Source organism: Papilio polytes, unplaced genomic scaffold, assembly GCF_000836215.1.
Source record: "Papilio polytes unplaced genomic scaffold, Ppol_1.0 DF821511.1, whole genome shotgun sequence".
Classification (NCBI taxonomy): domain Eukaryota; kingdom Metazoa; phylum Arthropoda; class Insecta; order Lepidoptera; family Papilionidae; genus Papilio; species Papilio polytes.
The window spans coordinates 872,324-891,267 of record NW_013527693.1 but is presented as its reverse complement, the minus strand read 5'-3'; the positions used below and the strand labels follow the sequence as shown (position 1 = coordinate 891,267).

Below are 18,944 nucleotides of genomic sequence, written 5' to 3'. Positions count from 1 at the left end.
TACACCATCTTCGCGAAATCTAGATTTTTTTCTTTTAATGTTACAGACAGACACTCCAATTTTATTATATGTATAGATATACTAGTAGATCAAGGAGGATTGCAATATTTATCGCTCCTGTTGCATATAAACGTGTAATTTGTAGTTTTGCAAGCGGCGAGCACGAACGCACGAACGCTGTACCGTCGCTACAAAGCGCAATTAGGATTATGTGTATCAGGACACGAGATTTGAACTTACCTAAATGGCGTTAAGCAACCGAAGTGTGATTCTAAAGTTAACCCACGCATAGTAAAGGAGAATGCAGTTGTAACTATGCGTTGGCTGACACCAACAGATAGTTCTTTTTTATGCAAAAATTTGAATGGCTTAACGTATCTTGAATTAATTCGGCACAGATATGTGGTACATAGCCTGGAAGAAGACATCGATACGATCTGAGTTTTTTTAATTCCACGTGATTGAAGTTAGGGGATAAAGCAATTTACTGTACAGGATCAAATTGAATCAATTTTAAATTTACTTTGCCACATTGTGTTTTTGATTATTTTCAGGTGTTTTTTAAACTATCACATACCACATTTTTGTGCTATATTCCGGTAATATGTGGTCTGATAAATCTACATAAAAGGATTATTTCAGCAACTTGGGAAACGGCAGTGTGTAAGACTGAAGACTAACTTAGTAACTAAAAACTTTTGTTGTAAATAAATGTTTCGTAGTGAAAACTTAAGTTAATTTTATATTATTGGTGCTGAAATGAAGATTGCACGAAGTGTTGCAAAAGTGAGCGTTTGACGCGCGCACTCGAGCACCGTGACAGATAAAGATGGCGACCCGTTCGGATACGCGTCGCGGATCGGGTCAGATGCGATCACGAATTTTGGTGAAAAATTACCAACGCTCTGTGAATTATGCGGTAAATACGGGTAGATATTCACGTTCTTAAGTTAATATTTACTTTTAAATGTCAAAAGCTTCGCATATTATTTCAGTGCAGTAAGAAATATCGTTTTACAGATAACATGGATTGGTTAAAACACATTAGAAGACCGCTGCAACGATAACTGTAGAAATGATCACTCGATTTTGATAAACTTAAAACGAAATGGCTTCTTTATATTTTGTAAATAATAATAATGTTTTCCTGCAAATTGATTTACAAAGATAGGGCCCAGTATTGCAACAACTCCTTTAATTTTGTAACATACGTTACAATCTAAAGAAAATTGTAATCCGTAGATTTGAATCTTAAATCATTAAATAACCAATGCAGTTTGTGTTGCATAAAATAAAGTTTATCTTTATAACAAGTTCTGAACTATAGGAAGTAAATGATACAAACACCACTCGTCTATCATCGCCTTGATAATTTATAATCTCTGCTTAATTGTAGCTAACATAACTAGTACATTTAATAAGAAAAGTTGACACTTAATTATCAACAAGTTTCTTGTTATTAAACTAATTAGAGTAATATTAAATGCCGGAATTGTCTACGAGCAAGCTTTTAAACTACAATAATTATACTTCAACACGATGCCAGTTATCTATGGATAGAAAACTCGGTAGCTGTAATCATTTAAGCCTGTAGGAGAAATTATATGGCCAGTAGCGATTAATTTGCCGCGATATATTTCGCCATGACACCCTTGTTACAAATAAATCATGAGGTAACGCGATACGCTCGCTACTGTTGCTTGTGACATACGGCCCTATCGATCCGCCCACACATCTAATTTGAATAACAACCGTAAATACAAATATTTATTAAAATGTTGATTCTATCAATGTGATGGTTCACTTTGTTTGTTTAGCGTTTAAATTATACTAGCTTTCGCCCGCGACACCGTCCGCATGGATATAAAAAAAACAAAAGCGAGCACTCTGTGTTCTTCCAGACCATCTTCTACATCTATACCAATTTTTATCGAGATCCGTTCAGCAGTTTAGGCTATAAACTCTAACAAACATTCATCTAAACTTTTGCATTTATAATTATAGTAATTTTAGTAACCTTAGTTATAGGTGGACTATTTTGTTAATAACAATCTTTGTGACACTTATTTAAGCAGAATAAAATACGATTACGTATTTCGTGAAACGCTTTATCCCGTTCAACTATTGCGACTGTTACCGTCACCGATGAAAGGCAGGAAGCGATGCAGCTTAACTCTAAATTCAACAAGGACATAACACAAATATGAAACATAATCAGTTGACCATCCGTACTGTTGCTGAATTTTGAATAGATTCGAATGCCGTTCACCGCATTTGTGCAATGCGATACAAATATTATGGAAATTTTAAATCTTCGTCGAGTTTCCCACGTTGTGTTCGGGGCTCGCTCACGTTGACATAATGTATGCGACTCCATACTCGCCTTGTGCAGCGTCTTGTGCAACTTTATAGGGTACAATTATGGTGGCATTCGCGTCACGCCGTCTCTGCTATAGTGCCTTTGTAAGTTATAGTGATGTAAGGCGCGAAAATTTGTATATCTATTTAAATTAAAATCGCGTTTAAAATTAACATACAGATTTTATGACGTAAACGACATTATTACTAACATTATTGTAACTAATACTAAAGTAATGGTTTCTATATTGCGCATTTGAGGGCGGAAATATTTATGTTTAATTAAAAAATCTACGAACGGTTAAAGTTTTTTTTTTCTTTAATCTAATATTATTTAACTATAATAGAAGTGATTTATATTGTACCTTACATTTTTTTTGTATCAATTAGATAAGTAAGTGCGAGGAAATTAAGAGTTCAAAGTACTATTTAAAAGCAGGTCAGTTTAAATAGACAATTTACATTTGTCCCACGTTAAAAACGCCATATTAGTGATGTAAATGGTTTTTTTGGAGTACGAATTAGTAGTCTGTGCGTTATTGACCTCGGTTACTTATATTTTAGTAACTCTTACGTAAATTATTCTGAACATGTTTATCATAGTGTGAATTTATGACATTTAAAATTACTTTAAAACATACGAGTATATGATTAATAATTAAACACAATAAATGTAGTCTATTTTCAATTATCACTCTTTTAACTGTTTTTGTTTATTATTAAAATAAAAAAAAAACTATAAATAAAATCGACTATTGATATTGTCCCATCACTAGTCCCATTACCCTGCCCTTATCTTTGTATTGGCGAGTGATTATCGCGGCACGTTCGCACTAAACTGCCACCTGTCAATCCTAATTATCTTTATTGTCATTTCATTGTAACAAATATTAATAAATATAATAATCTTTAATAATAATAACAGAATGTGTTAATAAATAATGCATTAATTGTACTAATAAAATAAAATATAAATTGTGTAAAGGGGCCAGCTGAAAACCAGCGCAGTAACGGCCTGCGCCGTCCCTGCATTAGAGCTTGCCACCTTTTGCCACATTTCTCTCTCTTTTGTGTATCGAATTTTTATTTAGTTTTTTTGTGGCAAAAAAAAATCCTATTTATATATTTTTTTTAAATGAGAAAGTTTAGATGGATGGATGGATTTATGTTTAAGTTTGTAGCTTAAACACCTGAATGGAACATGATGATATTTGTCATAAATGTAGAGCAATTTCTAGAAGAATACGTAGACTACTTCCATTTGTCGTTGTTTTAATCCACGCGCAGTCGCGTGCGAAAGTTAGTTATAAATAATAAATTAATTATAATTTCATGCTTACTAGTCGTTTGTAATCCGCCTGTTAGTTGTGGGTAAGCATGACAACTTGACAAAACGAAACCAACAGCGGTTATCCGGACAGGGATGTTCCAGTCTCGCCTACGCCTGTGTGGGACATCTTTAATGCGGAATGCCGAGGGATTGTGTCACATAAGGACATGCCACAAGAACGGCACCACACTGACTAAAATAGTTGTACACACAATCGTAAAATGTCTGATTTCTCATTTTCGATCGAAATATCGATTTGTTTTGACAATAAAGTTGACTGACAGATGTCAAACCGATTATTTCTTAACGATTGTATCTATTTTTGCGTAATTTATTTGTTTTTGTTACTGACATTTGAAATTAATTAAAAATATTCTTACGCGATACAAATTATCGATCATAATGTTATATCAAATGAAATAGAGTCAATAATAAATTACAGTATTTAATTAAAGGTTTAAAATTTATTAGTCTGTTATGAAAGAGTAGTAAATCGATAATAACGAGTAGCGCAGTGGCAATCGATACATCGATAATCGTTATAACTGCGAGTAGAACAATAAATATAACTGGTAATATGCAATTGGATTCCTTGTTTAGTGCCGTTCAATAACCGAGTAATAACGAATATGACGTACAATATCCTGCAGATAGTGCTGTAGATTTGTCGCATATTGTACATGTTAATGTTACATTAGTTAAGCTTGAGAGTAGCCCCAGTAGTAAAAAAGGTAAGGAGTAAAAGGTTAGCATGGCATGGGCATGTTATTAAGAGTGACGAATCGCATGTTACAAGCAGAACGTTTTGAGGGTACACCAGTAGAAGCAGACCTAGAAAGAGATGGATGGATTGCGTGAAAGGTGACATGATCAAAAAGTGAACAGAGTTATGTGGAGGACCAAAACCTGTCGCGTCGATCCTACAGGAGTAGGATAAGAAGGAAGATGATGATGAATTTTACACTAGCCACAGAACAATCAAGTAACCTTTTTAATTATGTTTATCGTACATAAGAGCCAGTGCACATTTTAGCTAAACTATCGCAAAACTGTTTAGTCTCGCTTTGTTTCCTATAAGCTTATATGTGTGCGCACACTCGGGATTTTTAGTTGTGCAACTAAACAGTTGAATTGGCTCCAAAAAAATCGACAATCGCACAACCGTTGAGCGATAGTTTAGTCAAAGGCGTGCGTTCGTTCTTAATATTACAGTGGCCACAGAATATTCAACTAACCTATCTAATTAACATCGAACATAAATATTCTTTCAAATTTTAATTGTTATTTTGTTGGTATAAAATCGTTATTGACTAAATAAACTTGAATCATGTTTTTACTAGCTGTTCTTGTGCGATTTCATCACCATAAAATTATATCATTGTTTACATGTGTCAAATTGTCAATTACAAATGTCAAAATGACATGACATGACAAAACTTGGCAATCTTGCTTCCTTGATGTTGGCAGCAACTTATGGTCTTTTTCCCACATTAGGATTTTTATCCAAAATATTTACCTCCTAAGTTTAATGACGTGAAAATATTTAGCCTAAACGTAATTGTAGGACTTTTTATTAAAATAAGAATGATTCAAAAATATGCTGAAATTAATGACATCTTAGGCAACAAAGAAGTGTGTTTACGCTTTATTATAATAGTATAGACATAAATAGATAAAATAAGGAATCCTAATAACGAACATTTTTATAAAAACATTGCATCTCAAACGTGTAGTTCTATGTACCCAAGCCACTAATTGAACGAACATCATAACATCATTAAATAAAAAGTAAATATCGCTAATAAAACATTAAAGAAAAAACTACATACAACTCTCAAAGCCTTACGAAGCTTCAATCAGTAGCAATTAGCCAGTTGATGCAGACACGCTGTCTGGCTTCAAGTGACGGCCGCCATTGTTCGTGAAGAGTTCAAGTTATAATGGTGATTGGAACTGATGTGTAGAAACAATGATTATACATATAGTCGTGATTGCCTGTGGAGATTGGCGCGTTTCTCCCGTCGACTGACATCTTCATTGTTACTCGCGCGAACGCCCACGTAAAAATTAAGATACTTGGACGCAGTTTTATGATTGGATGCGATCCGGGTTTGATGAATAGACACTGCAGACGGATTTACAAGTGCAACTGTGTGAGTTGTAATTAGGAGCAATGAGTTGTGTGCGTTTTTAATACTAAGGTTTATTGCGTTGTAAGAAGGTATACGTTTGTAGCTTGTTTGCTGCTTGAGTTAACGATAAAACTTATCCGCCATTTATTTGCGGCTTCATTATGCTTAATTTTACAAGCGTTGTAAATAGGTAATAGACTACAGGTTATATAACTTTGTATTACTTTTAGGGCTTGTGATAACAAATTGTAAATTGTCTGATAACAATTCAATATGTGATGGCAATATCGGATTTTGTTACCTTATTTGATAGTGACGTAATTTTTAGGCTATCTGAGCCTCTATCAGCCAGTGGTGGGACAGGGCCTTAGCTTTACATTTTGTGTGGGTAAATAATTGTTTTTTCTAAACAAACTTTTGTAGACAAGCAAAATCGAGGTACCAAAGGTGCAGTTTAAAAAACATTCAAAATAAGCTAGGCTAGGCTTCTTATGCTACTGGATAAGGACACTTTATTAAGACTTTCTCTATAAAGTAAATGTACTCACCGAGGCGTACTCCGCACATATGTCTATAGAGCTGACAAACTCGTGTACGTCGTCCACCGACCAGCCGGTTAACCGCGCGCGTGCCTCCGCACACAAGCAGTCACTACGATCTGGTAAACGACATATAAATAAACACATGGGATATAAGTGTGGCTGACAGATATGATGAATTTGGAAAAAATTTCTTGCTTGTTTTGTTATATTCATATTTTTTTATTACGATACTCATATACTTATGTTAGAATCGTCCATCTCCTATCTACCTCTTTATACTTTGTAGGTTTTGATATTTGAGTTTTGGTTTTAAGCATTCGCCTGTTTTTTTTAATTTACATAGGAATCTACTAGCTTTCACTCGCGACTCCGTGCGCGTGGAATGAAAAAAGAAAAGCAAGTAGCCTATATTCTCTTCAAGACTATGTTCTACATCTACGCAAAATTTCATCGAGATCCGTTCAGCCGTTTAGGCTACAAACTCTAACAAACATTATTCGTCCATTCAAACTTTCGCATTTATAATTTTAGTAAGATTAATAAAAAAGTATTATTTTTGTCATCGATGTAAAAACCCATTATTTAGTTGTATAATTAGAATGCTAGATATAAAATAAAATACCTAATGTTCTTTGGTCGCAAGCAATAACGCTTTTTTGTCGCAAGCTTTTTATATTAGGTTTTTGCTTGTCTGTATTGATTGGAAGCTTTTATGTGTTGTTAAATGAGATTTGTTGTGAGGAACTTTAAGAAGCTGTGCATTTTTTATCTTTTATAGTTAAGAAACGCAAAAAGAATTAGAAACATTAATTTAACGTTTAAGGATAGGAAGTCTGTGTTATAAAATAACCAAATGGATAATATTTTATCTTATTATCAAAGAACATTTTAGTTGTTACAACAATAATGAATGGTTAATGAATTTAATTGCAGTCGTCGGATAATGTGCATGATTGTTATTACTTGTGATTTATAGTCGCGAGAAGTGCGTTCATAGAGCAAAATTTACATAGTTCAAAGTTACGACACGTGACGTCATAAGTTACAACCAATGATTATAGTTGCATTGTATAAATACATTTGTGTGTTAATTAAAACCCTTATATAATATTTAGTTACCTTCGTTAGACACCCTGTCGCGGTCATCACTGTCGCTTCGTGTGCTGGGACTGGCGGAGAGGCGGGCGCGTTTAGCGGCGCTTTCGCTAGCAGCGGACAGGTCCAGTGGGGAGTGCTCTGCGGAGTTACCCACCAGCCGCTTGCGCCGTGACCGCCCGCTGCGACCAACCCGCGATATCGCCAACAGCGTCTGTTGACAACGACTCGCATAGTAACCACCAAATGTTTATTACCTGTAAGTAACACTATCGACATTTCTTATTCGGAATGCAGTAAGTGCGTTACCAATACTAATTAAGTACCAGTTTAAAGTAGTATGAACATCAGGAAATACACTAGACAGCGTGGGAACATGTACCAATCGTATCGATTATAGCGTAGCAAGCTCGGGATACTTTTAAAATCACACGTGTAGGCGCTCTGCGATAGATAGCTGATAAGATACAGGTATTGCATCGTAATGTACGACCGGATTCCAATGCATGATAGAACACAAGTCGAGAATTTGATGTGGCTTACTGTTCGCTTAAATTTAATACAAATTATTAAAATACTACCACTTTATGAGTATGTTAATATAGTGAAAAAAATGTTTATATGATTTTTAATACCATTTGAAAATTTTACGGTGTTCTATAGGAAAGTGTCCCACTTTCAGCACGCGTTCCTATCTCGATTTAAATTGTGAATGGTTACTTATAAACCACTTGGCGCGCCTCTGGTATGTTATTCTAGATATCACAATGTGCGCGGTCTCGAGCCGCGAGCCGCGAGCCACGAGCCGTGAGTCAACCTGTGACATTTAGAAACTCAATTACTCGGTAGCCGGTCAAGTGGCCCGATGCGGTCGGCCTAAGCAAACACCTTATCTGATGCAGACCACTCGCATTCATCATAACGTTACGCCGACACGCTCGCCGGTCGCGGGTCAAATTGCAATCTATCTTTTTTAATTGCCCCAGCGCACTAAAAAAAGAACCAAAAGCTCACTAATTCCGAGTAAATTTCAGACGGAGGCGCGCGCGCGTGAAATGAACACGATCGGGCGCGCGTGCGCACCTCCCCCCGCGCACCCCGTGCCGCCCGCCGCGCCCACCGGGCAGAGGTGCCGCCATTTATCTTACAATTTATTTCCGCATCGCTCCCGTTTCACTTTATAGGTGAAAATAAATTTAAAACGACTATTTATAGACTGAATAAGGGCAAAGGAGAGAAATGTAACAAATCATGTTTATATTGCGCACGGATACGATCGATTTTAGAAAGTAAACATCGAATGCGTTTACGAGTATTATGGAGAGAATAATAGTAGAGCGCTTGTAGTGGTGCTGGTGCCCCGGTAGGTGACGCCTCGGGCACTCGCCAGTGAAAATAAGATAATCATCGCTTTGATACTATCTGATGCGATTTACTTAGAAAGTAGGAATCCAATGATTGTTTACGAAAACTGTAACGTTGACATAAAAAAGTTCAATTTATTTTACGTCATGGAGATAGAATAAAAATCTTTTATCTAGATTGTTAGATCTCACATGCCCGAGAAAATCATCCTGCTTAATCTCAATAATGGACTAACTCCAAAACGAGCACCTGTGATAATTTAGGAAATAAGTTTGTTTGTAGCTTGTGAACAAATCGAGAACCTGTAGCCAACATCTGAACAATCATTTCCTTACAACAAAGGAATTCACAATACAATAAACGTATAATATAAACCCCGTCCGTGGAATGCAATAAAAAACAAATATATGTGTTCTTCCAAACTATCCTCTACATCCATGCCAAATTTCATCGAAATCCGTTCAGCAGTTTAGGCTACAAACTCTAACATATCCACATCCATCACATCCATCTAAACTTTCGCATTTATAATATTAGTAAGATTTCTCGCAAAAAGAATTTCTCATTCATAATTCGAACGCCATTTTAATTTCACATCCCATGAGTGGCGTGTGTTCGGCGCATGCGCGGCGCGTGCCTTCGCCAATTAGTGCAGCTCCAGTTGAGTTCGCGCGAGTCGAAACGGTTCGCTGGCCATCGCCTCCGTATAATCCTGCTGATTGTGCGCACTCACACACGGTAACCGCTTCGCAATTAACACTCTCTCCGTCTTATCTACGCCGGAGGAAGTGTAAAGGTCGGGGGCCTTATCTGATTTAATTGTCTTCATTATGACCGCAAAGGAAGCGTCGCTCGCCGCGCGTTATGATTTTAAAGAGGTCCGAATTAACATAACGCCGGTAGAATGAATTTAACGATGCCCCAAGACATTTTAATCACAGCCGTGAACTATGAAACGCGCATTGTGGTAAAATTAAAGCGGGAAGGTCAGTGAGCACTCGTGTAAAATAATTAATATGAATTTTAAAGACGCTCTTATGAAACAAAAAAGCAGCTGAGCGTAAATTATTTCATAGGGGGCAGACTTTTAGTTGAGGAGAATTATGAAGGCATGAACGGAAATCGTAAAGTATGTTTTAATTTTCTTGTGTATTATTCTGGTTATTTTAACACGAAGGTTAAATTAAATTTTAGTTAATATTTAATATATTTATCGTTTTAGACGAATTGACATCAATATCGCCTATAGTTAATAGAAATATTAAATAGATTGGCTCCTGAAATCATAGCAACTTAGTTTAGGAGCCAAGGTTACCACAAAATCTTTGTAAATTTGTTGCATTATAAACCATTTATTTATTCATTAAATATATGAATGGTTACTTAGTTTAGGTATATCTTAGATATAAATGATTTTACACATTCATTCAAAATGTTGCCAGGATAATGAGGTAACTTTAAAACGCTTCATCGCCGTCGTCACGTATTCCTTTGTCATAAGGAAGAATAAAACTGTTTGTCAATGCTTTGAAGCACGTAATGTCTATGGGTTTCCTCTTCCTAGTATGATAACCTCGTTGCTATAACAACTATGGTTGCTATTGAAAATATCACATTTGCTTGCGATTCTATTTTTTAACATTTACAGTAAATTTCAGGACATTTAAAGTTTACATATAATAAGATTCCAGATTTCGGGAAGATGATGTATGTATTTACGTTACTTATAACGAAAATCGCTTTTAAAAAATGTTTGTCTGTCTATGTGTCCGCAGGCCGTGTTTGTCCCGGGAAATCTCCGAAACCGGGCTGGGCCGATTTCGATCGGTCTTTCACAGAAGGGTAGCTGATATAGACGTGCATGTTATAGGCTATTTTTTTTAATTTCTGCGCTGTCAAAATTGCATGACGTGTGGTGCGAATTTGCGCTAACGAAGTTAGCAGGCGACAGCTCGTTGAATTATAAATTTCTTATCTATCAGCCTTATTATCCTTCATACTAAGGTTACTAGGTGACTTTATTGTTCAAAGTACATAAAGGGGCATGTATTCTAAGTCTCATGTTATCACGTTAACGCAGTTAAACTCACCTTAGTTGAGCTCATATCCAGCATGGGAGGGAATGCAGGCAGTCTCAGTGGCCCTCCTTGCTGTGTGGTTAGCTTGTCAAAGAGGCCGCCGAGAGGGACTTCGCTTGTATCCGACTGTACTGGAGATGGTGGCGCCGCTCGCGCTTCAACGCCGAAGCCATTCATCCGATGAAAATAACTGAGGAAAACATATATATTAGCAACTGCTAATCTTTCTACGAGTCAAAGTTAAAAATGGTTACTATATGAAGACGGAAAAGGATCCAAACCCTCCACCGTGAGGTGAGATTGCAACGGCCGTATACTGAAACGAATGTTAAGCTACGCTTCGTAATTTGGGATTTAAGCGTTTCCATTTAAGAGTTGTTACATATTTAAATGTCGTTTTAGTATTCGTATATGTTAAGTACAAATAAAATAAGCGAGAAATTTTCTCACGCGTTTTAAATAAATACATTTATATTTGGCAAGAAATATAAATGTTAAACGCATCGACTTAAATTATAAGACTTTATTTGTATTGCGAAAGTTTGGTTTTTTTAATGTTCCTAAATGGTCCGGATCCTGATTTCCTGTTCAGGTCTGTTCTCATGAGACAGTTAATGACTACATCCTATTATTGGGTAAATTAAGCAATATTGACATATTAATGGGTCTTAATTAATTCAACCATTTAAATAATAATAATTGTTGATAAAATTGATCAAAGAAAGTAGGTTATCTTATATGTAGGTAATATATATTATACATATGTAGGTAAATGTACGTTAGGGTTTGGAAGAATATTGTCTCAAAACACATTAAAAGGAGAAATTATATAAAAGTATAACTTGCTTAAATATTCTACAAATACCAGATTTAAAAATACATTCTTAATACGGAAACTAACTAAATCATCTTAAAACAAAGAGTAACAAAGATAAAAGATATGTTAATTTCTAAAAAAAAACGTAACAATATTCATAGAACACCTTTTATTTATCTTATCTTACTAATTATAAATGCGAAAGTTTAGATGGATGGATGTTCATTGAACTTTGTAGCCTAACATGCTAAATCTCAATGAAATTTGGCAATGTAAAGGATAGTCTGGAAGAACACATAGTCTACTTTTTTTTTAATTCTAAGCGGACGGAGTCGCGGTATGCAGCTAGTATACTAAATGGCCTATTCTATTACAAGTAATTGTTAAGCTTCAAGGGCGTTATCAGTTATACGCAGATATCTGTATGTAAAGCATAGAATTTGTGTCGAACAATGAATTTAGTGGGCGACCTTTGTACAACATTGCTGTTGTTTCATGAATAATGGCCTGCCTTTATAGATAATTAAACCATGTATAATACAGTGAAATACTGCCTACCGGTGTAGTAGCTTTGTTAATGTCAAGAGGTTAGCTTTTGTATCGATATAAGATACTAAGTATACACTATTAACCTATGTTCAGTTATGTTTAAGATTATAATTCTAGACCCTATGAATAATAAAAAAATAAAATAAATAAAAACCTCTTTATTGTTATCCAAGAATACACACAGAGTTGTACAAAAAATAAAAAACATACATGAAAAAATTGTAATAGATGGCAAAAGCGGGAGGCTCAGCTTAACCGATAGTGGTTGAGATCCAGTGTCGAGCTGGTTTTCAGCCACCTCCCTTCCCAAGATGTAAAAGGGAGCGGACCGTTGTAATTTAAAAATGCAATTTTCAAGACGATTTTAGTGTAGTATTTTTTTAATTGCATAAATTAGTGTCAGATTACTGATAAAGAAGTATTTGTATGTTAGGATTATAATCTACTAACTGTCGCCCGCGATAACGTCCGTGCGGAATTAAAAAAAAATAAAAAGTAAGTAACCTCTACATTAATGCCAAATTTCATCGCGATCCGTTCAGCCGTTTAGGCTACAAACTCTAACAAACATCCATCGTAATTTTTGAATTTATAATATTATCATAATAATTATAAGATTTGAAATGATAAAAATAAGATATTCAATAAATTATAATAAATATTAAAATCTTTTATAGCAGAGTTACAAAAGCTCTAAAGTACATTTAGCCAAAAATGAGTTATGACGCGTAGGATCGGGCGATTTATTTAATAAATATTATTTTCTTACGATAAATCTAATACACATTAAGAGCTGGCGCACACCTTTGACTAAACTATAGCACAACTGTTGTGCGATTGTCGATTGTTTCACAGCCAATTCAACTGTTTATTTGCACAACTACAAATCAAGTAGTACACGCACCTCCATATAAGCTTATAGGAATCAAAGCGCGACTAAACAATTGTGCGATAGTTCCGTCAAAAGTGAGGGCTCTTATTCTTCAGAACTAAAAATATTTGCATATCCTGTATAAAATTTCGAGACTTATGCAAGTTATTGCACAGGTCAGGATAAAATGGACGAACCGTGCGAATTCTTACATCACCTTTAACATCGATGAAGGTGATAAAAATCGATTAAAGTTGTCTTTACGTTTTTTGTTGCAACGTCCGCCAATACAAGTTGACCTTGGCACTAGTTTAAGTTAAGGTAACTTATACTTTAGTGTATTTTCTAACACCGCGAATGTCAGTGGTGGGAATTTTATGACCTATTTAGGTACACAATATATTTTTTTTATTTAGCCTTTTCCGCAACCTGGTCATATAATGAACCTCTTACTATCTGATATAACGCTTGTTACTAGATAAATAAATTAAGTTTTCATAGTTTTCTACTCAACTTACTGTGTCAAATTGCTTAAGCTTTATGATATAAAAAAGCTAATTCATATTTCATTTATTCGTGGACAAAAACTTGCAAAAGCACCTTGCAACGGAGTATACATAAACATTGACAATGTCCAAAAAAGGACCTGTAATCAAAACTGTCAGAGGCCAGCGACCTCGATGTCAGATGAGCAATTCATTAATATAACATCAGTTCACGCGGAGAGCATCGGTTCTCACGAATCATGTAAATCTGTCGACTAAAAGTAAATTATCGTATCGATTAATATGCAAATCGATTCGGGCATCACTAGGCGGTCGGTGAACCGCTCGCATGCTATTGTGAACGGTGACATGCTGCGTGTGAAAAACGCATGTTGACACGACCATCACAAAAACGAAATCTAATAAAGCGACGGACTGACTTTCTGTTTTAACTACTCGCGGCGTTACTTATGTTTAGTAACTTGACAAATTATTATACATCGATAATAACTTTGGAATATTACGATGGAAACTTAAAAATAAACTGTAATTAAACCGTATATACATTCGTTGGTAGATTAAAAATAAATTAATTTGCATTTCAAATTGTTTATTTGTTTTAGTTAGTGTGGAGAAAATACAATATGCTAATTTTTTTTTCTCTTTTTATATGCAGCCAGTAAAGTGGCATAACTGTAATAATAGTGTTGTAACATTAAGGAAACATTTTCGTTTGTTGCAAACACTAGATAGAACATAAGGGCAAATAATAATGCAAATATTCCTTGAACTTGGCCGTCTATTCGCTGCCGTGTACCGCTACAATCGAATGTCGGATATTAGAAATTATTGCGAGCCGTGCTCAACACTATCATACGCTAAATTATCACCGTATCGAATCCAGGTGACATAGTGTTTATTGGAGTTGCTGGAAATAGCATATTTTCATATAATCGCAGCCGGCCTTAGGAAATATTTCAACTCAATGTTCTGTGTAAATCGACATGCAAATTGTGTTATTCAAAAATAAATACAAGATAGATAAAGGTTCCAATTAAGTAACGTTTATGAACTTTTTAGGATATAATAAATATGTAAATTGATAAGAATTTAAATGTTTATTTTAAGTATTCTGTTATATTCAAGCTTTACTAAAGATATTTAAATTTATCGGAATAATGTTATTTGGACCAATATAGTGCGATCCTGCATTTTTTAACTGGTCTTTAGATTTTGCCAGGACATGGATAATAACTAGCTTCAGTATTGTTTAACAAAATGTTCAGTACTAACTCATTGGCGGGATGCGTGTTGTATCGCGCGGCGAGCGAGCGCATGATGTCGGAGTAGTTGCGGGGCGGGTGCGCGGGGTGCGCGGGGTGCGCGGCGTGCGGGGCGGCCTGCGGCGCCGCGTGCGGGCTGCCGCGCTCCGGCGGCGTGCCCGGGTACGACGACGTCGACGGCGTCACGCTACGGGACCTATACAACATAGTCAAGCTGTAATGCTTACGAAATTATATGACACTAGCTTTCGTTCGCGACTCCGTCTGCGTGGATTAAAGAAGTAAGTAGCTTATGAGTTTATCCAGAATATGCTCTACATTTATGTCAAATTTCGTTGACATCCGTTTGGCTGTTTAGGCTACAAACAGTCACAAACCTTCATCCATCTTAACTTTCACATTTATTACATTAGTAAAACTGAAGTTGTTGGCAATCACTTTTTTTTCGCCTAGTGTCACGCTGCACTACTTTACGTGAACTACTTGTATGATCGAAAGTAGTAGTACAAGTAGCTGGGATATTGTATGGGTTAAAAGTACCTTGAAGCAGTAGAATCGTGAGGGCTGAGACGTTCGCTCTTGACGTGTGGCTGCGTGTGGTACGTGCCTTGCACGTGCTGCATATGCATATGCTGCGTGGGCAGTGTGGGTAGCGTGGGCAGCGTGGGGTTGGCGGGCGGCACGTGTGGGTGCGCGGGGTTGGCGGGCGGCGTGGGGGCGGGCGTGTGCGCGTGCGCGGGGGAGGCCGCGTCGCGCGCGCATCTCCGCGTTCCGCCACCGCCGCCGCCGCCTTCACCTGGTAAAAGAAAATAACAATTGCGTTAGAAAACTTCATCCATTAATTAATTAATTAATTAATAACAGAGTTTCTTCCCATTGGAAATCATGTAGTATGGCAAAAACATAAACTACGGTAATCTAGATATTACCCATGTCTTCCTTCAAATGTTTCCATAAATTTTTCAGAGGAACAATTAATTTTACCTAGAAAGGTGTACGCATGGCGTGAATCCGGTCTCAAACGTCTCGTCTTACGCGCAACTGTCGAACGAAGCAAAAAACGAAGCCATTTTTGTAACAAGTACTTTAGTAGCAAAGTTTTTATTGCCTTGGGTTCTGTGTAAGTGGGAAACCGCAGCGTCTCTGTACATAGTGGTCCGTCAACCTGTTATCTGTATATTGGAATAAGCGTGGACCGAACATGTCGATTTTCGTTTATCTTGTACTTTACCTTACTATAATAGTGTGGTCATTCCTTCTATGATCTAGAGAATCTTCAATAAAGTATTTCTATTCTCTGAGAATTTGCAGATTAACTAAATTTGTTTTCATAGTTATACGACTAAGTCACATTTTTACGTAGTTTTGAATCTAATACACTGCGCAATAGAACTTGTCCAAAGTTAAACATTTGTTTACATCGTTCCCAAGCTAATAAAATACAGCCTTGTTGACATACAGTATTCTTTATACGCAATATAAATTAGTAAAAATCATGAGAATTGAATTAATACTGTGATCGATATCTGACTTGTTCATTCGGATGCTTAAGACTAAAGAAATTCTTTAAAGTCGAGAACTCCGAGAGATCTTCGCGGCATCTCGGCATTTACACCGATAGGAATCGCGGCTCGTTTGAGCTCGGGATACACTTTCCACCAATCTTGTGGTGGCATCGCATTGAATTAATGAGCCGAGGTCTGACGGTGTCACGGCGGCCTAACCGATTGTGCGTGAACTTAAGCACTTGCACTTGCGAAATATTCGCGCTGAAACTGAGAATGTATCATTAGTTTTATTAAATAGGCATCGGTGGCTCAAAGGTTTAAGCATTTGCCTTGTAATTCACAGGCCCTGGTTTCAAATCTCGCCAAGTACCAATGTGATTTTCATAATTACATAATTTACCTGACGTTCTTACGGTAAAGGAAAACATCGTGATGCAATCTGCAAATATTGGCGATGAAATTTTAAGACATGTAGAAAATCAACAAGCACTTGACCAACGTAGTTGACTATGACCTAGTCACTCTAACTTAGGTAGAATCCGAGCCACTCAGTGGTGAAGAATAATGAGCTGGTGATGAAGATTATTTAAGTAAGACAAAGAAGAGGAAGAAGAAATTGATGTGATTTTCATTGAATTTTAGCTTCATCTAATTTTGGTGTCAAATACTACTTTGCTATAAGAAACTCGTGTATTTATCATAGTATTTCGATGTATTTTAACTTTACTTGCGCTTATTTGAGAAAAATAGTTTATTTGATAAATTATTGAAAAATACAAAGTCGCGGGCGTTAATTCATAAAATATTTACTTTACTGTGTTTTCATTTATTTGACATTTATAACAAAGGTAACAATGAAAAACTCACCTATATTGTAGTTGACATCGTAATATGACAAAATTATTTTAACATGACACGTGGCTATTCGTTTGTTATGTTCCTGTGGTTGTGGGCGGGTAACACGTTTGTTATATAAGATTGATGCGTCGCTTCTACTACGGTACTGAATTAGTCGATTGTGTGACAATTGTTCGACTAAGATAAGATGTTGGACCACAGACGTTGAATTTGTTACCAAAGTACATCGACTTACTCCAACGCTTCGTGTTATTGGTGATTTTTTATTCGGACAAGAGAAAAAATTACATTGACTTAGACAAGTCGCGACTGCACAATACTGTTGGCTGACATCTATTTCTTAGATCTACCTTACAAACACATTTATTTTAAATTATTTTGTAGGTATCTGAAATTTTAGATTTTTTTTTGTAGGATGTACCTTATGTAATGCAGTGCAATGATCGAGAGATTGTATAAAAAAAAGTTCAATTTTTATTTATCAATTTAATTACATGACAAAATTAATGTTTAGTTTCGAAATAAATTACATCAATAAATCTAAATGTAACCTATGTCAAAATATATATTTTTCGAAAGTGATGAACCGGATATTTGACATAATTAATATGTAAATCAAGACACTTGCTATTATAAATTATCCCTTAAATCAAACAGATCTAAGTTCATTTTAAATTAACTTGACGTATAAAATGTTTGAGAAGAATGATTAATATCAATATTCGGATGTTAAAGTTGAAGGTTTTTATTAATGAATAATTTTTTGTCCGTGAGAAAATGTCGACAGGACGTGACGAAATTGTCGCGTCGATCGTTGAACGACAACTTCCGGTCAAAACCAGTCCGTTAGCTAATCGATGAGGCATAATTAGATATGCGTTCATATGTAACTTTATCATAATGTCTATAGTCTATATATTTAAAAGATACAGTCTAAAAATAGTGATAAGCTTATTTCCGGAAGATGTAATTTGTGGTTACCTTGCGACACGAGACATTGAATAAAATTAATCGATTAATGTATTTTTATATCTAATCTATGATAAGATAAGATAATGATAAATTCGATACATTAAGATTATAACAAGATTAGCTGACTTGAATATTTTCTTAAATACTTCTAACACTAGCGTTTACAAAAAGACCATCTGTTTGCTTTTACTTGAGATCAAAAACAATGGTTTCTAACTTCAACACATTTTTACAAATTATTTATTACTAAGAAAATAATTAACTAAGTAAACTTTGCAGGATAAAGTTGTTGGTAAATCGTTTACCGCACAGTGTTTGACGGACGCATCGGACTTGACACTTATTTGCAGTGTGGTACAAATCACAAGCATTAGCTGTGACAAAACCAGGTTCAACCAATTTTTATGTTTGGATGATAACTTGTAATGAAAGAGAAATTGCTGAACATGACATTGTAATGAGTTTACAATTGGACTGTTTTGAAGTCGGTAGCAACAACTTAAAGCGCCCAGTGTATTTAGATTTTAGAAAATGCTTCAAATAAATTTTTATCAATTAAATTGATTTTTCATCAATGCAATTATATTTTTTATTTTTTATTTTTATTAATTAATACTAAAAGAGTTAGGGAGGGGCAGTATGTTACACCACGGGCCAACAACTATTACGGGGAAAGGACAACGAAATATGTAATACCTAAT

The 18,944-nt window shown here is 35.6% G+C and overlaps 1 protein-coding gene across 2 annotated transcripts in view; it reads right to left on the bottom strand.

Moving 5' to 3' along the window:
* LOC106108549 overlaps positions 1-18,944 on the bottom strand; it is a 125,972-nt gene that overhangs the window by 27,037 nt on the left and 79,991 nt on the right. For both annotated transcript variants that reach the window (XM_013289747.1, XM_013289746.1), the window contains 5 exons: positions 15,446-15,701; positions 14,916-15,101; positions 10,913-11,090; positions 7,482-7,671; positions 6,369-6,478 (listed from right to left, as the gene is read on the bottom strand). In XM_013289747.1, the coding sequence (XP_013145201.1) occupies positions 6,369-6,478; positions 7,482-7,671; positions 10,913-11,090; positions 14,916-15,101; positions 15,446-15,701 (920 nt within the window). The remainder of the gene's footprint in view (positions 1-6,368; positions 6,479-7,481; positions 7,672-10,912; positions 11,091-14,915; positions 15,102-15,445; positions 15,702-18,944) is intronic.